This window comes from Pholcus phalangioides, unplaced genomic scaffold (assembly GCF_987345545.1).
Source record: "Pholcus phalangioides strain wild (caught in Gottingen) unplaced genomic scaffold, Ppha-v1.0 ptg000012l_1, whole genome shotgun sequence".
Lineage (NCBI taxonomy): Eukaryota > Metazoa > Arthropoda > Arachnida > Araneae > Pholcidae > Pholcus > Pholcus phalangioides.
Window position 1 is genome coordinate 15996521 of NW_028301605.1, and position 21286 is coordinate 16017806.

The window sequence follows — 21286 nt, forward strand, 5'->3', positions numbered from 1 at the left end:
CTCACCTACATGCGCTTTGATCCAAGATATGGGAATCCACGGGCTCTTGTGGAGGACCTGCTGAATATCCCTAGCCATGGCATGGATGGTCATCGGGTTTTGTATTGCGTATATACTTGACGTCATGGGCCACATCAGATGACTCCAATGGCTACATTTGCCCTGCAGGGCGCGATGGGTTAAGCATGTATGCCCTAAGTATTTACTTCAATTACTGTGGTTCCGGGGGGAGGGCGATGAGGGAGATAGCTCATCCGAAAAGCAGTAGGCCTATATACTATGAAAAAATTAATTTTCTCCCGTAAAATACGGGACGATACTTATTTGTCGACCAAAAAACCGCTCCCTATACCTCAGAAACTGGAAGCCCACGAACCATCTTTTAAAGAACCGCCAAGAAAACGTGTGCCACACCTACAAAATTTTTTCCAATATGATTCTCGAGTTGGATTCCGGGATCGACCAATCATATCCATACATCACTGTCCGTGACAGCATCACAACAGAGGGACTGACCCATTCATTGCGTAGCCGCCTTTTGACTGCCACCAACCTCCCAAGGAAAAGAGAGGGCATAGGAATCCATTCTTACATAAAAATTTAGCATCAACCAACCCATAGTCCTCTAAACATCGCTTTGGTGTTCTGGAATTGTGCCGTGGTGACCTGTGAATGTGCCAGGGATCACTTTAGTAATCTGTAAATGTGCCAGGGATCACTTCAGTAATCTGCAAATAATATGAGAAAATCAGTTTGTCCCGTAAAATACGGGATGATTTTACCACAATTTTTGATTTTTCGCCTCTGATCCCCCCTAAACAACGAGCTTCATGGACCCCTTTTTAAAAACTTACACGCGGAAATGTATGGCACCTACGAAATTTTTCCAATATAATTCTCGAGTTGGATTCCGGGACAGACCATGTCCATACATCACTCTGTCCGTGACAGCATCACAACAGAGAGGACTGACCCATTCATTGCACAGCTATTCGCCTTTTGACTGCCGCCACCGCCCAAGGAAAAGAGATGGCATACGAATCCATTCATACATATAAATTTGGCACCAACCTACCACCATCCTCAAAACACCGTTTTGTGGTCATCCCCCCTTCCCACCCACCCACGTCCAACAAAGAAGGAGGACGGAGAGAGAGAGAGAGGGAGGACGAGAGAGGACGGACGGGGGAGCACTTTACGGTCATTTCATCATCGCCATCAGCATCGTCGCCCGTCGTCGTCACCACAACCGATGATTCTGACATGAACAGAGGCACCATCCTTCGCTTCCTCTTGCGGCATCCCTTATGCATGATTTTCAATGGTTATGGGTAACAGGTAAGAGAGAGAGAGAGAGAGAGAGAGAGAGAGAGAGAGAAATAGAGGAGTGAGAGGGAATCTATCCGGGACATTTTCTGGCTTTTTGAACACGGGAGAGAGAGGAAAACCCGGAAAATTTTCGTGACTCTTTCTCTCTCTCTCTGTCTGTAGAATATTCTAGTAACGGAGATAGAGTGAGAGGGTTGAAAACACACGCGAGCAATTACATCGGACAGCGAAGCGCAAACAACCGTTAAACAGTTTTAAATGGATGATTACGACCCTCCTGTCCATCCGACGACCCTCCCCCCTCTGTCCTAACTCCACTCTTTCGGCCATTATAATGACCTAAAACTTAATCATTACGACTTTAGTTTTAAGAGAAAACACCGAGCCATTCCCTGATGAATATATTGGAGATGGACCAAGATGGTCGCCATTGTCCGGATTTGTATAAAAATGGGTGTTGCGGCAATATCAAGGGTGCCGTCGAAGCGTTTTGGAATCCGACTGGGATGCCAGGAAATATTTTCGGATAATATTGTACTGGACGCTGTGATTGCCAACAACGTGTCACGACAATCCAGGATGTCGTCGAAGCGCCTCGACATCCGGCAGGGATGCAACGCTATACTTTCGAATAAAAAATTTGTTCTGAACATAGCTGTGATTGCCAACAATGTGTCGCAAAAGTTCATGGTGCTTCGAAGCGTTCTGAGATCCGGTAGGGGTTCCGAGTGATATTTTTTGAATAAAATTGATGAGGCTGTGATTGCCAACAATGTGTCACGACAATCCAGGATGCCGTCGAAGCGCCTCGACATCCGGCAGGGATGCAACGCTATACTTTCGAATAAAATTTCTTCTGAACATAGCTGTGATTGCCAACAATGTGTTGCAACAGTTCATGGTGCTTAGAAGCGTTCTGAGATCCGGTAGGGGTTCCGAGAGATATTTTTTGAACAAAATTGAACTGAATTGATGTGACTGTGATTGCCAATAATATGTCACGACAATCCAGGATGCCGTCGAAGCACCTCGAGATCCGGCAGGGATGCAACGAGACACTTTAATAAAATTTCTTCTGAACATAGCTGGGATTGCCAACAATGTGTCGCAACAGTTCATGGTGCTTCGAAGCGTTCTGAGATCCGGTAGGGGTTCCGAGAGATATTTTTTGAACAAAATTGAACTGAATTGATGTGACTGTGATTGCCAATAATATGTCACGACAATCCAGGATGCCGTCGAAGCACCTCGAGATCCGGCAGGGATGCAACGAGACACTTTAATAAAATTTCTTCTGAACATAGCTGGGATTGCCAACAATGTGTTGCAACAGTTCATGGTGCTTAGAAGCGTTCTGAGATCCGGTAGGGGTTCCGAGAGATATTTTTTGAACAAAATTGAACTGAATTGATGTGACTGTGATTGCCAATAATATGTCACGACAATCCAGGATGCCGTCGAAGCACCTCGAGATCCGGCAGGGATGCAACGAGACACTTTAATAAAATTTCTTCTGAACATAGCTGGGATTGCCAACAATGTGTCGCAACAGTTCATGGTGCTTCGAAGCGTTCTGAGATCCGGTAGGGGTTCCGCGAGATATTTTATGAATAAAATTTGAACTGAATTGATGAGGCTGCGATTCCCAACAATGTGTCATGGAAATTCACGATATTGTCGAAGCGGTGCGAGATCCGGCAGGGATGCCGTCAGATATTTTCGGATAACATTTTTCTGAACGTAGTGGTCAGACTGATTCTCAACAATATATCACGACAATTCTTGGTGCTTCGAAGCGTTTCGAGTTCCGGCAGGGATGCCACTAAATACTTTCTGATAAAATTGTTCTGAACGTAGTAATGAAGCTGTGATTGCCAACAATGGGTTACAGCAATCCAGGATGCCGTCGAAGCTCCCCGAGATCCTGCAGGGATGCCACGAGATACTTTCGAATAAAATTTGTACTGAACGACGTCATACTTACGTTCAGTGCAACACAGTACTACGTTGTACGACCCATTCAAGAAGACATTGCAAATCAAATGGGTCGTGACCCCATAGCTCAAGAATACTCGGCTTTAAGTGAGTTTATACGACCCATCTTGAGAGCCCCCTGCGACCCAAGTTTGTGCCGCGAACCATAGGTTACGAGAACCTCTGTCCCAACCAGATCACGGCTCGCCACTCTGTCTCAATGAAGAGATTTTAGCAACCTTATCCATGCTGGAAAATGTGCCTGTATGTATTGTGAACCTGAAGCGGAGTCTGCATCTGTGTAATGATTGTTACAGTGCTGCCGTCTGCTATCGGTTTTTCAAACCACTAGTGAAGTGTGATGATTGAATAATTGTACCGTTGCAGAGTGACCCGTTGCTCTCTGTTGCCCGGACGACCCATGATGTCGTAGAGACGGTTCTCTCTGTACGGGACAACCATTTCCGCAGGCCTGGTGAAGGGATCTCTCTCACGATAATAGCAATATCCACGTTTCAACAATGAAAATGGAAAAATCGGGATATTTTTCATCGATTAATAATCGAAAACCATTCGTCCCTCGGAGAAAGGGACGCCCCCCCCCAATTCTTTCAAGGGCGTCACTGATATTCCAACAGTAGATAAACCACTTCATCAAGGGTCTATACCGCACAAACATCCCTCCACTGGCAAGTAAATGATCGTCGAATAATGAAATGATCGTCGGATATTGACCGACATGCGATCATGTACTAACATTATTCCCTCCCACCATACAAGAGGGGGGAAGGGGAATAGGTATGTACCAGCTGGTATTTTTTTATTATTATTATTGGCCCCCCCGTATATTATTATTCTCCCCGTCCTCCCCGAATAGCCTTTTCATTAACTGTATCGATTGCTTCCCGGAAGAGGGAACAAACTGGAGATAGAGGGCGGCCTAGAGAGGTAGATATAGAGGCCTAGAGAGTGAGTGAGTGAGTGAGTGAGAGTTTCACGGTCCCGCGACCAGCGCGTGCGGTCAACGGTCCGAATCCTATCTCCGTTCCGACCACGAAAACAACGTGGACGGGCTTGAGCGATGGACCGTATAAACACGCCATTCGGAACATGCCATCCATCGACTAGGCTGTCTCACCCCAAGGTATGGCGGCGGCACATTAACAACTAGTGCCTGGTCATTTTAAAACGATTTTTTTTACTGGAAGAAAAAAAAAATAGGCCTTTACAAAAACCAGCACGTAATGGAACATTTTATTCATTTTTGTAAATGTTTTCCGAGAACGCGATGGAGCCCCCCCCCCTTATCCTCACTAGGCTAATTTACCGTGCCCCCGCACGGCCTAATCTACAGTAAGTTTGTAGAGGCCTGACTTTCTTTCCTTTTTCTTCTTTTTTTTGGCAGTTCCTGACTTTCTGGTGACCACTGACCACCCGGGGTTAGATGGGGGGGGGGAATGACGTTCTTGAATGGTGATTGGGTCTCGAATGTTTTCTCAGTCGTGAGCATCTTGTAGTCCAGTGGGGCCAAATGCCGCCCTCCCCCCGTCCTGGGATTTTGGGGGGGGGGCTATGGGTGAAAATCGGATTTGGGGGAGGGGAACGATAAGTGGTAAAGGGGGCCGCAGAGCCGTGAAGAAATAAAGCTTTCAAGTGAAATATAGTGGGGAAAAATGTGACTACAGTGTGGATCCCACTCACAACCTTTTTTTCAAAAAACCACCATGAAAAAGCTTTGTAAGCGGGGAAAACGCTATAACCGGGATCGACTGTATATGCTTTCAAAACCAGCGGAGCTGTCCATAGACCAGGGCCATCTTAGCCTATGTGGGCATCAGTGGAGCTGACGTGAAGAAAACATTGGGGGGGGGGGGTCGGAAGTAGCTGGTCGTTCCGTATATATACGGGACTCAAATGCGTACGCAGGAGAGAAAGGGTGCATTGCATTGCTTTTCAGAAATTATTGGGGGGATGTTCAGGGCCCCCTTACAAAAAAAGGGGGGGGGGTATTTTCTAAAACAGGATGACGCTTGAAATGGCATTAAAAAGGAGGACGTGTCCTCTTAAAGGAAGACGTCAGGTAACCCTAATCTTGGGTGATTCCTGCAGTGCCGTTTTAACGTATGGGAACACTCTGGGCGGCTTGAGCTAGTGCAAAGGGTTGCGGTGCACCCAGGTAGCAGGTTGTAAGGGGCGGCAGTCTAAGCTAGCTCTATCTAAGGAATGAACTCTATCGCACAGGGCAAGTGTGCATTTTGGTTTGGCTGTGCAACCCCCCCCCCCCCCCCACCACATCCTGGAACAGGGGGCGCCCTCCTTAACTGGAATCAGTCTTGCTGTCCAGGTCAGATTTTTTACTGTCCTCCCTGCAGTAAATTCATGTGAAAACACAAAAAAGTTATGAGAATCGTCTCGTGCCCCCGGGCTGGAGCCCTGTCAGCCCCCCCCCCCACCAGTAATTTTTCGAGAGATATCAAATACAGGCAAAGAAAGAATTAGGATTCCCACTTGTTCAGGATTTGGAACCCCAGAAACCACTTTCGAAGTTTCCACCGTCCTGGGAACCTTGGAGTAGGTTAGGTATTTTGACGTTAGCACCCGAGTGGCAGGGTCCAAGGGGGTGGCTCTAGCTCACCTGCCACGGCTGGGGTGGGGGAGGCTCATGACGATGAAATGTGGTTAACATTTTCGGGAGTAAGCATGTAAATTGTTAGGCAGTTCTAGCGAGGTAGGAATCCTCAGATAAAACGTTTTGGCCCCATGGTACTCTTAAGACGGCCCTGGCTTCCCGTGAGCACCGCTGTGCTGTCCATCAACAGGTTCATAGTTTGGAAATTCCTGCCACATGCCATTCAATGCACTAAACAGGGGGAGAGGGGGTCTTCAACCTTTTTCAAGTCGCGAGCGCTGCCTGTACCCATCATCAAAAGAAGAGCACCCTTACGGCAAGTTCCACGGCATACGAGTCCATGAAATGACGATGATTTCGTTCCTTGAATGCAATTCGTCCAAGGCGTTTAATTGGAACGTTGATCTCTTAAAAGTGCTCACGAGCATCGAGCACTCTGGGTACTTCGAGGAGCACCGTGGTGCTCGCGAGTAACGGGTTGAAGATGCCTGCACTGAAATCTGGGCAAGTGTGACGAGGATTGCGATCACACAGAACAAGAAATAAAACGCTTCCTCAAAGAAGCGTAAAAAGAGAAGCAACACCTTAGGCCATTAGGATCAAAATGTTTGATCAGGCAAACACCTGATCAATCACATCTTTCGAGGCCGTGTGCATGTAGTGTGTGTGTGCGTGAGTGCCACTCTGAACACCTTTTATTGGCGTGTTGCCACAATGCTTCCCGATTCCGCCTGCGTTTTTACTCGTGGATTCTTTGTAAGTATTTGGATTAAAAATGTCTAAAATATTAACGATACCGTCTTCTCCGTGCCTCCCTCTCCGATCCGGCAATAGAAGGCTGCCCTAGGCCATTCATGCTCGACCTATGGCCCGGCCTGCGACCTTAAAAATATCAATCAAACTATTCTGGGGAGCTGCAGGTTAACCAGGAATAAGCGCAAGTAAGCCGTGAGTGACAGTTTGGGAACCACTGATTAAAATGATCTGGAACCTGAAGAGAGTTCGCTGAAGTGATTCTGTGAATGTGTGCCGGGGGCCGCTTGTGTGATTTGCTTTACCGTGATGTGGAACTGCACCGCTAGTCCCTTAAGAGGATCTGGAACTGCACCATTGGTTGCTTGACTGGCCTGAAAATGTGCCAGGAGCCACTTAAATGATCTGGATATGTGCCATGAGTCACTTAAATGATCTGGGAATGTGCCATGAATCATTTAAATGAACTGGGAATATGCCATGAGTCACCAAAATGATCTGGAAATGTGCCATGAGTAACTTAAATGATCTGGGAATGTGCCATGAATCATTTAAATGAACTGGGAATGTGCCATGAGTCACCAAAATGATCTGGAAATGTGCCATGAGTCACTTAAATGATCTGAGAATGCGCCATAAATCATTTAAATGAACTGGGAATGTGCCATGAGTCACCAAAATGATCTGGAAATGTGCTATGAGGCACTTAAATGATCTGGGAATGTGCCATGAATCATTTAAATGAACTGGGAATGTGCCATGAGTCACCAAAATGATGTAGAAATGTGCTGACTGCTACTTCAGAAACCTGGAACTGTGCCACGAGTCACTTGAGGGGATCTGGAACTGTGCCACGAGTCACTCAAATGATCTGGAAATGTGCCATGAATCACTTAAATGATCTAGAAATGTGCCATGAATCACTTAAATGATCTAGAAATGTGCTGAGTGTTACTTGAGAAACCTGGAACTGTGCCACAAGTCACTAGAGGGGATCTGGATCTTTAACTGTGCCCCGAGTCACTTAAATGATCTGGAAATGTGCCGAGGGATACTTGAAGAACCTGGAACTGTGCACACGAGTCACTTAAATGATATGGAAATGTGTCATGAGTCACTTCAATGATCTGGAAATGTGCCACGAGTCACTTAAATGACCTGGAAATGTGCCGAGGGCTACTTGAAGAACCTGGAACTGCGCCACGAGTCACTTAACTAATCTGGAACTGTGCCAAGAGTCACTTCAGGGGATCTGAAACTGTACCATGAGTAACTTGACGGGACCTGTGACTGTGGCACAAGCCACTTCAGGAATCTGTTTATCAGCCATTTCTACAAAATTTATGTCTTTTGGGTCACGGGCCGCATCAGTCGACTCCGAGGGTCCGTATCTGGTCCCGCGAGCACAGGTTGAGCATGCGTGCCGTAGCGAAACGTTGACTAGTGAGCAGCGGGCGATGAAAATTTCAGAACCACTGCTTTAAGAGATCGGTGACCCCCCCCCTCAAGTGATCGGTGACCCCTCTGCCATCACCGAACCACTCCGGAAAAAAAAAAAACCCCAAAGAAAAACTATAGGATAATAATGCATTTATACGCAACGACGTTTTCTTTTTTCCCTTGAATAATTGGGAAATTTGCATGTTCATTGGAGCGAGTCTGAGTCTGATACGAGTCGAGGGGAGTCATCGCAAACTCTCCTTTGATTTCCTTTTCAATCGATTATGATCGATCTTTTCTGGAGATCTCTCGAAAAAGCGTTTGTCAAAACTCCTTCCTGGTACCTACAATAATCATATATCATCCATTTTCCAAAATTATCTTCATTATTATTATTACGTATTATTTCACGAAAGGATGGTGAATCAATAATTTCCAAGGATCTCTGGGAAATCAGGGCCGCCTCAGGTGAGTCTGAACCGGGCTCCGTATAATTCGGGGGCGGGGATTATTTCTTTTTTTTGCAAAAATGAAACAAAGTGGCCCCCTCCTTCAACTATGACAATGATTATGAATATCAATAATGGCAGCATTATAGTGAAACATCTCGATGGGTCTGAAAATTCCGTCTGTAAAAGGGAAAACGTCAGGGTCTGTTCCTCATAGGTTCGTGCTCTGACTTTCTAGGGGAATGTTACGGTAAATGTGATGAATCCGGTTATTATGCATAATTGCCAGGCATTTTGATAAATTTCCCTAAATACATAATTTTTAACTGGTGATTATGTATGGTAGTACCCAAACGTCGTCGGTGAATTTAACAAGTAGGCCGGCCTAGCAAAGAAAATTACCACTTTAATCGGCGATTATGCGCAATATACGCAAGCATCGCGTCATTAGTAAACATTATAAATCGTACTATATGATAATTCTTACATGTATTGCATAATTATATCGGGGGGGGGGGGGTGGATCGTAAAATTTGTTATGGGGGTCCGACTATATTCATCACACGACTATATTTATTAATGACACTATTATGCATGATCACCGGTAGAAGTGATAATATTTTCGGTATTTAACAAATTTTCCCACCGATGCTCGGATAACTATGCATAATCGCCGGTAAAAGTGATGATATTTTCAGTATTTAGCAAATTTTCCACCGATGCTCGGATAACTATGCATAATCGCCGGTAAAAGTGATAATATTTTCAGTATTTAACAAATTTACCAAGGACGCTTGAATATTATGAATAATTGCCGGTAAAAGTGATATTTTCAGTCTGTAACAAATTGACCAGCGACGCTTGAATGTTATGAATAATTGCCGGTAAAAGTGATAATATTTTCAGTATTTAACAAATTTACCTCCGACACTTGGTTATTATGCACAATCACTGGTAAAAGTGATAATATTTTTAATATTTAACAAATTTTCCAACGACGCTTGAATATTATGAATAATCGCCGGTAAAAGTGATATTTTCAGTATTTGACAAATTTTCCTCCGACATTTGGTTATTATGCACAATCACTGGTAAAAGTGGTAATATTTTCAGTATTTAACAAATTTTCCAACGATGCTTGGGTATTATGCATAATCTCTGGTAAAAGAGAGAGATAAATTTATCAAACTTACCAAGATGATTGGTAAGTATGCATAATAGCCGATTTATCACATTTACCGTACTCACACACACGCGCGAGCGCGCATATACCATTCCTTGAGGCAGAGACGTACGCATAGGCAGAAAAGAACGGAGGACCCTTGTCTCTTTCCTTCCCTGAAGACGATCAAAAATTAAAAATATTTGTTAATATTTTTTGTAAAAAAAATTAAAATATCGACTTTGGCATCCTAATGTGCTCCGAAAAATTGTGGGTGTCCCGGGCAAGTGCCCCGTTTGCCCACGCGAGAAGCAGACCCTGAGAAAGCGTCATCTAAAAAGGTTGTTGAAACGTACATCAAAGCCCTATTCGGAATGTGTATGTTCGTTAACCGAAGGGCATCAGAAGTGTTTAGACCTGTGGGAGTGCTCGTGTTTGAGCTTAATGGGTGCTCAAACTTTAGGGGATTGATTGTGGGCCACTCTATGGGTTCAGAGTCGTCGTCGCTGGCCAATTGAGTTATCTAAAAATGCGCTGAGTCGGTCTGGAAATGCGCCATCGCTTCCATTTTTTTCAGCGCCGCACTTAAAAAAGGTCCTGGACAAAGAATTTTTCTAAGGGCCCCTACTAGGCTAGAAATACCCATCTATGAATTTACCTAGGTGGGTATAGGCATACTTAGGCCTACTCTTAAATTGTAACCAGATTTCATTACGATGAGGAGGATACAGAGTGGAAGAGGGGGGCCCCCGATCACTGAAAATAATAGTGTTATCGGTGTAGGAGGAAGGTATCTTCCGGCACCCTTGGCTCGAATGCCACTGCCATTAACGGGAGGGATGGGGTTCGACTAGTCATGGACCCCCACATCCTGGAGCCGGGTCCCTAGGCTAAGATATTTGGCTCGTCTGGGGCAAGGGTTTTCGGCCCTTTTAAAGTAAATTCATTGTGTAATAAGAGAATTAATCCGATCCCCAGGGTTGGAGCCTAGTATCTAGTCTACCCCCCCCCCCCCGGTGTTTGTGGTGGTCATACCCTAAGTCAGGTATTCTTGGTCAGGACCCAAGTTGAGGTCGCAAGGGCTTCCGAGATGGGTCGTATATACAAATTAAACATATTGATAATAAGTAATGTTTATATTAATCATTTTTATATCCGAAATAGATCCATGGGTCGCGAAGTCTGCAGTGTTGGTGATTTTGAGTCGTAGCTGAAAAAGGTTAAGAACCCTTGCCCTAAGTTGATACGGGCACCTCACGAACGAGCAGGGGGGGGGGGGGGTTACCGAGTGAACGGGGTATTTCCCAACTCTGCGCCCTTCCGCCTATACCGATAATACTATTATTTTCAGTGGTCGGGGGGGGGGGTGATGATCGATCACCCCCTCTTCCACTCTGTATCCTCCTGCGATCCTCCTCATCGTAATGAAATCTGGTTACAATTTAAGAGTAGGCCTAAGTATGCCTATACCCACCTAGGTAAATTCATAGATGGGTATTTCTAGCCTAGTAGGGGTCCTTAGAAAAATTCTTTGTCCAGGACCTACCTATGCTGCTCTTAAACCAAGAGCGCTTAACCTTTTTGGGGAGTGCGGTTTACTTATTGGTTTGGAAACGTCTCGCAGGACATTTGAGTGTTACGAGTCAGTCAGGTGATCTGAAAGTGGGCTGTGAGCAGTGCCGTCTTCTAAGCATCACGGACCCCGGGCCAAGCGATTTCTCTGAGGCCCCATAGGCCACTACTACTACTAAACCATACATGCACCTCGTCCATATTCCTCTGCGGAACTTCTAACGAATTGGTACATGTTGGGAAGTGCGTGTGCGTGTATGCGTTGCTCGCCGCCCCCCCGGGCCGCGAGCCACTCAAATGATCTCGCAGCGTACGGGTGGCCAATCGAGTGATCTGGAAATGTGCCGGCAAGCGACTAAGTAGCCCTTAAAATTCATATTTGCCTAGGGCCTGAACTTATCAGAAAGAAGACGTGGGTGCGCCGGAGGTCGTAAAAAGTCATTTTCAAACGTGCTTGGGGGGGGGGGGGTCTTTTTGTGACTGGAGATGCACCGTTGTCAGCTTATTATCAAATCATTAAAGTGGCCCGCGACACATTCCTGATTATTTAGAGGCCCTTATGGCCTACGGAGTCATCGGATGTGGCCCGTGGTGAATAACAAAACCATTCAAGTGCAAATGCATGGGCTCACCCGGGCACTGCCCGGGGGCCTCAAAAAAAAACAAGAGATAGTTGAATTTTTTGAGAATTTCCTGGGTAAGGCCTCAGAAAAATCGCTTGGCCCATGCGAGCAAGGTCGTCCCCACGAAATATTATCAAATCACTAAAGTGGCCCGCGGCTTATTTCCATATCATTTATTTCGTGGGCCACTTGAGCAGGATCATCTTAAGAGCATCACGAGCCCCCCCCCCCCCGGGCCAAGCGATTTTTTTCGAGGCCCTACCTGAAAAATTCTCAAAAAAATTCAACTACTTCCCGTTTTTCAAAGGCCCCCGGGCCGTGCCCGGGGTGAGCCCATGAGTCAAGACGGCACAGCACTTGAGTGGCTTTGTTATTCGTCGCGGGTCACATCCGATGACTCCGTGGGCCATAAGGGGGGGGGGGCAAACATGTAATGTCTCCAGACGGTCCCGGACATCGAACAAGACGTTGATATAACAACATGTTGCCACTATTTTGATCTCTTCTCGAAGACGAATATTTTTCCCACGCATTAAAGGGGGGGGGGGGGAAAAAGGAATTTCTCTCCCTGTAAGAAACCACGTGATTGAACGAAGGGGGGGGGGGTCAAAGGGGGTGTGTGGTAAAGAAGAGTTTCATTCGGGTGGGAGGGGCGTGTCGCAGAAATAGCGACCATCACCATAGCAGCTTCTACACAGAGGAGAACGAGAGAGAGAGAGAGGGGCTTTTTGATTGACGGGTGTTAGTCCCCGCCCCCTATTGCGCCTTCGCACTCTCTTTCTCCTACGGTCTCGAAACTTTGGGGGCGGGAGCGAAAAACGGAGGAGAGGAGAAGACGTCCTGTCACCTTCTTCCTTTCTCTCTTCCCCCCCTCTCTCTCGATAGAACGCGATAAGGCATTGGAGGAAGAGAGAGGAATAAGGAAGGGAGTGGAGATATAGGGGAGGAGGAGGGGGGAAAAGTAGCTCTCTCTCTCTCTTCTCTCTCTCACGCGCTCGGCACTGATGAGCAAACCCAATGCTGAGCGGGTTCAGAGATAGTCAAGTCCGCTCTCGGTACCGGACGTTGTGATTTTTTGGTGGTCCTTTTTTGCTGTCATTTGGTGTGGTTTTGTTTTTGTTGTTTGGCGTGAAGTCAGCTGTTGAAAATTGCTCTCTGGAACAACCACCGTCGCATGCTGTGATTGTGACCGTGGGTGACAGGACTCTAAGAGTGTGCCGCACGCGTGTGAGATCGGAACCCCCTCACACCCCCAATGATCTTATGAGGGCGGTGGTTATTTAATGATTATGGATCATCAGCATTTGGAAATGACTTTGGGGATTTTCTTCATCGTGGTCAGTTGAGTTTGTTTTTTTTGTTGTTGTTTTTTTTTTGTTTACCTGTGAGTTTTGGTGTTCTGTGATGGTGGACATCAGTTGACAGTTTGACGTGTCACTTCCCCCCATGACGTGTCTGTTTACTATCCGACGAGACGAACTGTCCATACCGTGCCGTTGAAGCCGAAGATAATTAGCCTGAATTTCAAGAAGGACAGGAGGACGAGGAAGAAGAGAGGACGAGGAGGCGTAAGAGGAAGCGGAGGAGGTCCAGCCGTGCTGTTCCCAACTGTGCCGTACGGGGACGGCCGGTGTCCGGCCGTCGATACCCGCGCCGCGGTGCCGCTGAGGAGTTCGCCCATCAAGGTGGAAGCGTTCGGGGTAAGAACTCGGGTACCCGGGGGCACTTACGGTGGCCTCTATCCCGCACTCCACCTGCCACAGCTTCGCTTCGCGACGGTGCCGGAACGGGAGTCGAACCCGGAGCCGGACGCGGCTGCCGTCGACATGAAGATGGTGCAGTGCGCCGGCTGCGAACGGCCGATACTGGACCGTTTCCTGCTGAACGTGCTGGACAGGTCGTGGCACGCGCGTTGCGTCCAGTGCTGCGAGTGCAAGTGCAATCTCACGGAGAAGTGCTTCACGCGGGAGGGCAAGCTCTACTGCCGGACGGACTTCTTCAAGTAAGTTTTAGCATTGACAGCCTTATATACCGTGTTTATCACTGACTTATTATTGTTATTTTGCTGGGCTGGACAGTCTCCCCATCTATAATGTTCATCGAGGGAGAACGATGTCTCAGGTACCCATCAAGGGTGTCGCATTACCAGAATCGAAAATCTAATATGCACAGGCCAAAATTTACAACAGACCTCATCATGGCCCCCATATCTTACAGCAGGTTCCTTATGTTGGGTAGAATCTTTGGTGAGCACCCCAGGCAACAAACGGGTCCCCTCAACAAAAATTGATAAGAATCGTACCGAGCCCCAGGGCTGGAGCTCGATGAGTCACCCCTTGTGGGGCCATGGACCTCATATGACCAAATAACACTTTATAATTCACTTCACCCTGGACCAGTGTCCCCATGTGTGTATGTAATAGACGAATTACTGAGGGTGTGTATAGTGAATGGAGGTGGGGATATCCATCTCCGCACTCCCACCTATGCCAATAATATAATTTTTTTTTCGTACTAAACTTAGGGTCGACGATTGTCTCCTTCGCCCTCCCCCTGTATCCGCCTATGTTGGATCCCATGACATTTTCCCTAAATTTAAATAAAACTGATTATAAAAGCATTCCGAACTCTAGTTTATGGTGGGGGGGGGGGGGAAAGTTCCTAATGTCTATTTTGCCGGGTCCCGGAGTTCTTCTGTATTCCACGGACAATTGTGGCAAATCAGATGAAATCCGCGTACCCCTTGAGCCAATGAAATGAAGACCGCAGAATCTTCTATAAAATAATATTCAGCATATAGCAATGTGTATAAAAACAATGTTTTTTCTCTTCACAATCAGCTCTGAAGCTTCTCCAAACACTCTTGGGCCGTGCTGCCTGCCACAAGGGTGCTACTCTAGGCGCCAAATCTGAGTTGAAAGAGCAAAAAATTGCTTTGTCGACTAAAACAAAAATCGTGGCCAGGGGCACAAAGATAGACAAATCCCACACGAGTAGAGATTTTTGTTTTTTTCCCAGCCACCCTGTCTCGAAAGGCCACTAACCCGCGGATACCAAGTAAGAAACCCCCTGCATTAATACAGCCTAGACTAAACCTCTGACTACATTGCGCGGATGGCTATTTGAACCTATTCATCAGAATCTGTCTCGAGCCTGTCTTCCGTAGAGGGAATATAGACGAGGTGCATGTGTAGTTTAGTAGAAGTAGTCCGATCAAACACGTAACACCCGAGTAACCGATCAAACACGGGTTCAACAGGCCTCGACGTTGGTTTGAAAGAGCCTCTTGGGCTCTCAAGTTACGTCCAAATATCTCACTGCACCATACATGCTCAATCTATGTATGGACCGCTGGCCAAATGTGGCCCTTTGAGTCATCCAATAAGGTCCTCCACCTCAAACCTAATTTTGTAGAAATGAACTATGCGGTACATTTACAGATGACTTAGATGACTCGACTATTCCCAGATAACAGGTGACCTGTGGCATATTTAGAGAGATGGCCCCGCACACATTTAAGTAGCCCGCGGCACAATCACGGATGACTAGTGATCTACGGCACAGTTGCAGAGTAGGTACTTAAATGACCCGCGGTACATTTATAGATCACTTAAGTGACCCGCGTCGTATTTGCACATCACTTTAGCGACCCTCGGCACGGTTACAGATCACTTAAGTGGCCCGCTACACTTTTTCAAACCAATGAAGTGGCACGCACTGTCCTGCAGGTTGAGAACCCTTGCACTACACCTAATGACCGAGAAATCACCTTACAATCGCCACATCCAGGGAAAGAACTAGGATCAATCAACACGGATATATCAATAGCTATAATACCCGGCGCTGCCCACAATTTCTTCAGTTACTGGGAGGATTGAAAAAGTGACAAGCCATTATAAAGTAATAAACACATAATACTGGCATCACATTAAAGAAGTGACAAACCATTGCATGAAACGCATTGCTAGGGGAACCACGGTAACCAAAGTAAACATTCCGAAAGTGATTGTTGAGGACGAGAAACCATTGTTGCCGCGACGGTTTTTTTTTCACCCATTTCGGGCATTTCCCCTGCTCTGAGTAAGCTTTAAGGCAGGCCTATCGTTCAATCTCGGTCCTGTATATAGGCAACAATCGTTCTGAAATAGCAGATTTGTATATAGGGAACAAACATACATACTTTCACATTCATATATAACATTACCCAATAAAAATTTTTACAATGACTCGTAATTTTCTCAAGTCCATTTGCTGCCGTTTAAAAGTGCACACTTTGCCATAATTACAATTGAAAATAAAATGCATTAAAATACTCTTCCGATTATGTTATTTCGTAATAACGGGGGGTGGATAATTGAAACGAAAATCGCTTCAACGAGCGAAAATATTGCTTTCATTTCCATTCAATTAAAACTCATTCATTTACCAAACGTTAATTAGAATTTATTTACTCATTCCCGCCTTCTTATTCAAAAAAAAAAGGAGGGGGGGGGGAGAAAAAAAGCCATCGTAAATTAAATGGTTTTTTAATTGCCGTCGGAATTAATGGCGCATCTCTCACTCTCTCTCTCTCTCGGTGTAATTTAAAATCACATAATTCCTGTCATTAACGAATAATTAGTAGAAATATTAATCAGATGGTGTTATGAGATTTGAAGACCAGTCATGTGTTCGAGTACGTAAGTAGGGGAAAAAAAAAATCACCGATCTGTTTGTCACCCCGCCGGCAAAGATCTTTTTCGAAGGGAATTTTTTTCGACGTGACCGGCTCTTTTTTTACGTCGACGGGGATGTCGCAGGGGGGAATCCCGTCCAGCGTAACGTGATCGGACTGCTTCATGGACGGGGAAGTCGTAGGCATTTCTCCCGGGATAACGGGATCGAATAATAGGACTACTGTTTTATAAATCGTTGTTTTCATTTTTGGTGTAGCACGCTTTAAATTGCCTTAACGAAAAATTGGCTAGTATGAAACTTGTCCATTTCAGACAGGCTAGTAACAAACTTGTCCATTTCAGACAGGATGGTATCAAACTTGTCCATTTCAGACAGGATGGTATCAAACTTGTCCATTTCAGACAGGCTAGTATCAATAGAACGGAGAAGTCTAGATTCTTTCCAGATCGGGTAGTAGCGAACAAAATGGGAGTCTGGATTTCTCTCAGATTTTCCAGTATCAAAAAAATTAGTAGAAATGAAACGGAAGTCAAGATTTTTTTTTATCCCATTACGGCTAGTATCAAAAAGAAGGAAATCTGGATTTGTCTCTCGTCATCGATGTCTCGGATTCACTAGTATCAAAATAATACGGAATTGTCTGGTATCAATTAGACTGGGAGCTAGTAATGAACGAAATTCTACATTCGTCTCAGATTGGCTAACATCAAACGGAAAGGCATTGGAATGGTCCGTATCAAACGGGGTAAGAAATCGACTAGTACCAAATGGGACAGAAGTCTGTATTCGTCCCATAGAGGATAGTATCAAACGGAAGTCTAGATTTGTCCCAGATTTTTCTGGCATCAAACAAATCGGCAACTAGTGTCAAACGGAAAAAAAAGTTCCCAAATTTCATTAGTATCAAAGGAATCGGAAGTCAGGTTTCGTCCTAAGGTTAAGGAAACTGAGAGACACCTAGGCTCTGTCTCATAGGCTGTATAAGCACTTTATCCCAAGGAGATTCGGGCGTCTGTCTTCAGGTCTTAATAGCAGGGCGGCAATTATGTTTTTTCGTGGGGGGATGGCAAACGTGATTTTGCCGCCTCCACCACTGTTAAATTCGATGATTGCCAACTCGCGAAGTGGTACTTTGCCCCCCCCCCCACCCCCCACCCCACACCTATAGTTTCGGCTGTGCTTGCTAGGCAAATAAAATAAGAAGGCTTGCGTTCACCTGTAGCACAAACAAATAAGGAAAAACATAAGCAGGTGCAGCGCACATCGCCGGTAAGTTCAGGCACCATCTCCCTTAGATAAATCGAGTATAAAATATCAAAATAAAAAATGTCAAGGTAAATGATCGAAACACGAAATTTGGTATAAAAATTCACCATAATATCATAATTTAGTTCATCATAGTAGGATTCGTCATAGATTGGCTTGTATCAAACGGATTGGAAGTCTGGATTTGTCCCGAATTTTCTAGTGTCAGACAAAAAAGAATTAGCTGGTATCAAAACAGTTTTGGTTCTTCCCAAATTTTGTTAATATTATAATATCAAACGGAACGGAAGTCATAATTCATTTTAGATTGACTAGTATTACACGAAACGGAAGTCATAATTCATTTTAGATTGGTTAGTATCACTCAAAACGGAAGTCATAATTCCTTTTAGATTGACTAGTATCACACGAAACGGAAGTCAGAATTCATTTTAGATTGACTAGTATCACACGAAACGGAAGTCTAGATTCCTCCCAGATGAGTTCGTAACAAACGTAATGGAAGTCGGTATTTGTCACAGAATGGCTAGTATCGAACGTAATGGAAGTCGGTATTCGCCCTAGATTCGCTAATGTTAAACGAGAAAGAATCAGCCATCGATACGGAGTGCATGTGTGGCCAAGTAGTAGTGCCAAATGGATTTGGAAAACTGGATTCTTCCCAAATTTTGTTAGTTATCGAACCGAGTAAACCGAACACAACCAGGCTCTGTCACCGAAGTGATTTTAGCAGTGTCTCGACAGATGTAGTTCTATTGAGAAAAATTCCAATGGGGACCTGTTCGTGTTAGTATCAAACGAAACGGAAGTCAGAATTCACCATAGATTAGCTAGTATGAAACGAAACGGAAGATTAGATTCTTCCCAAATGTTATTATCAAACGAACGGGAGTCTGGATCGTGTCTGGTCGGAAAAACGGATCCCGTAACTTCATCCGAACGCGAAAGACTTGATAGTGGACAAGCCTTCCGTTAGCTAGTATCAAACAGAAAGGAAGGTTGGATTCTTCCATTATATTTGATAGTAATAAAATTTGGAAAGAATCCCAACTTATTTTCTGTTTGACGCTATACTAACACAAGACTTTTCTTTTAGCTAGCCGTCATGTTAGGATGAATTTCCGGTATCCGTTTCACTAACCAGACGTGATCCAGACTTCCGTTCTGTTTGGCATTAACACATCTGGGATGAATCTAGACTTTCTTCCCATTTGATACTAGCCAGTCAAGGATGAATCCTGACTTACGTTCCTTTTGATACTGACAAAATTTTGAAAGTCGGGATTCATTCTAGATTGGCCAGTATCAAACGGAATAGGAGTATATATTCGTCCCAGATGCGTTAGTATATAATTGTCTGGTCGGCAAAACGGATCCCGGAACTTCATCCGAACGCGAACGACTTGCAAGTGGACAAGCCTTCCGTTAGCTAGTCAAACAGAAAGGAAGTTTGGATTCTTACGTTCTGTTTGATATTAACTAAATTTGGGAAGAATTCGAACTTTCTTTCTGTTTGATGCTAGCTAATGGAAGACTTTTCCTTTAGTTAGCCGTCATGTTAGGATGAACTTCCGGGATCCGTTTCGCCAACTTCCCGTTTGATACTAGCTAATCTGTGATGAATTCTAACTTCCGTTCCGTTTGATATTGATAAAATTTAAGAAGTCAAGGACTCGTCCTAGATAGACTAGTATCAAACGGAACGGAAGTCTAGATTCGTCCCAGATGCGTTGGTATCAAATGGAAAAGAAGTCTAGATTCATCCCAGATGCGTTGGTATCAAATGGAAAAGAAGTCTACAGACTCGTTCCAAATGTGTTAGTATCAAACGAAACAATGTGTAAATTCGTCCCAGATGCGCTGGTATCAAATGAAAAAGAAGTCTAGATTCGTCCCAGATGCATTGGTATGAAATGGAAAAGAAGTCTAGATCCGTCCCAGATGCGTTGGTATCAAATGGAAAAGAAGTCTAGATTCGTCCCAGATGCGTTGGTATCAAATGGAAAAGAAGTCTACAGACTCGTCCCAAATGTGTTATTATCAAACGAAACAATGTGTAAATTCGTCCCAGATGCGCTGGTATCAAATGAAAAAGAAGTCTAGATTCGTCCCAGATGCATTGGTATGAAATGGAAAAGAAGTCTAGATTCGTCCCAGATGCGTTGGTATCGAATGGAAAAGAAGTCTAGACTCGTCCCAAATACGTTAGTATCAAACGAAACAATGTGTACATTTCGTCCCAGAAGCGTTGGTATCAAACGGAACAGAGGTCTAGATTCGCCCCAGATGCACTAGCATCAAACGAAACGACGGAACGGAAGTCTGGATCACGTCTGGTCGGCGAAACGGATCCCGGAAGTTCATCCGAACGCGATCGGCTAGCTAGAAGGACAAGTCCTTGACACACGTCAAAAATCTCGCTCTCTTCCTCTCCGATAATCTCTCGTGTACACACTATATATTTTCAATAATTAGCAATAATTAATTAACGAAACTCAAATTACAAGAAAAAGTTCTTCCATTGCTTTTCCTCCTCTGCTCTACTTCCTCGAATCACCCGAGGAACCGCAATGAGAATTTCTCTAGCAAAAGTTGCACTTCCTCGTGTCCCTTTTTCTTTCTTTCTTTTTGAGGAAAAAAAAATCGTTATTTTTATACATTTTTTAAAAAAAAAAACCGTTTTGTAAAGAGTTAAGATTCGTTGATTTTCATGAAACAAAAATTTGCGCGTTTTTCTCTTATTATTATTATTATTTCTCGTTTTTAACGCTCTGTTTCCTTTCAACGAACTTGTTGTCTGTTTGAAAAAAATGATGTGAGTGATGGTATTACCGAGCATTGTTGTTGTTTCTGCCCCCCCCCCCCCCAACATCCTTCAAAAGTGCGCATGTAAATGCATCATGCCATGAATTTACATGCTGTACCGGTGTCGAAGTCTCCAACAAGTTTAAAGAAGAAAAAAAAATTTTTGGTAAAAACAGGAAAAAACCAATTTTTCACTTCCTGTGTCAAATAATCTTAAGACTAACTAGATTCAAGAAAATAAGTGAAAAAAAGAGCATTTTACGTAAAAAAAAAAGCAAGAGAAATTGCTTTGTTGGTGGTCTTGCTAGATTCCTCGTGGTGATTGATTTAAGACGTGTGTGCTCGTATTGCACTAGTTTTTTTTCCTGAGCAATAACAGGTTTTAATTGTTGATGAACTGAAATAAAAATCGATTCTTTTGTACAACAAAAGTAATTTGCTATTTTGTATGAGAGCTGTGTGGTTATATTTTCTTTTGCTGACAAACTGACGGCCTGGACCGTGATTCGACGAATTACTTACGGTCGGGATTTATGGGTTGGGAGATTATGGGATCGGTTTCTATCGAGCGGGAGCGCTGTGAATATCCTTTCTGGGATATTAGGAT

General features: G+C 44.6%; 1 protein-coding gene across 2 annotated transcripts in view; it reads left to right on the top strand.

The window, feature by feature from the left end:
• The first annotated feature begins 12930 nt into the window (after window positions 1-12930).
• The window catches only part of LOC149079662 (LIM/homeobox protein Lhx5-like), a 240657-nt gene continuing 232301 nt past the window's right edge, over window positions 12931-21286 (top strand). For both annotated transcript variants that reach the window (XM_089240271.1, XM_089240270.1), the window contains exon 1: window positions 12931-13933. In XM_089240271.1, the coding sequence (XP_089096397.1) occupies window positions 13758-13933 (176 nt within the window). In that variant the 5' untranslated portion in view covers window positions 12931-13757. The remainder of the gene's footprint in view (window positions 13934-21286) is intronic.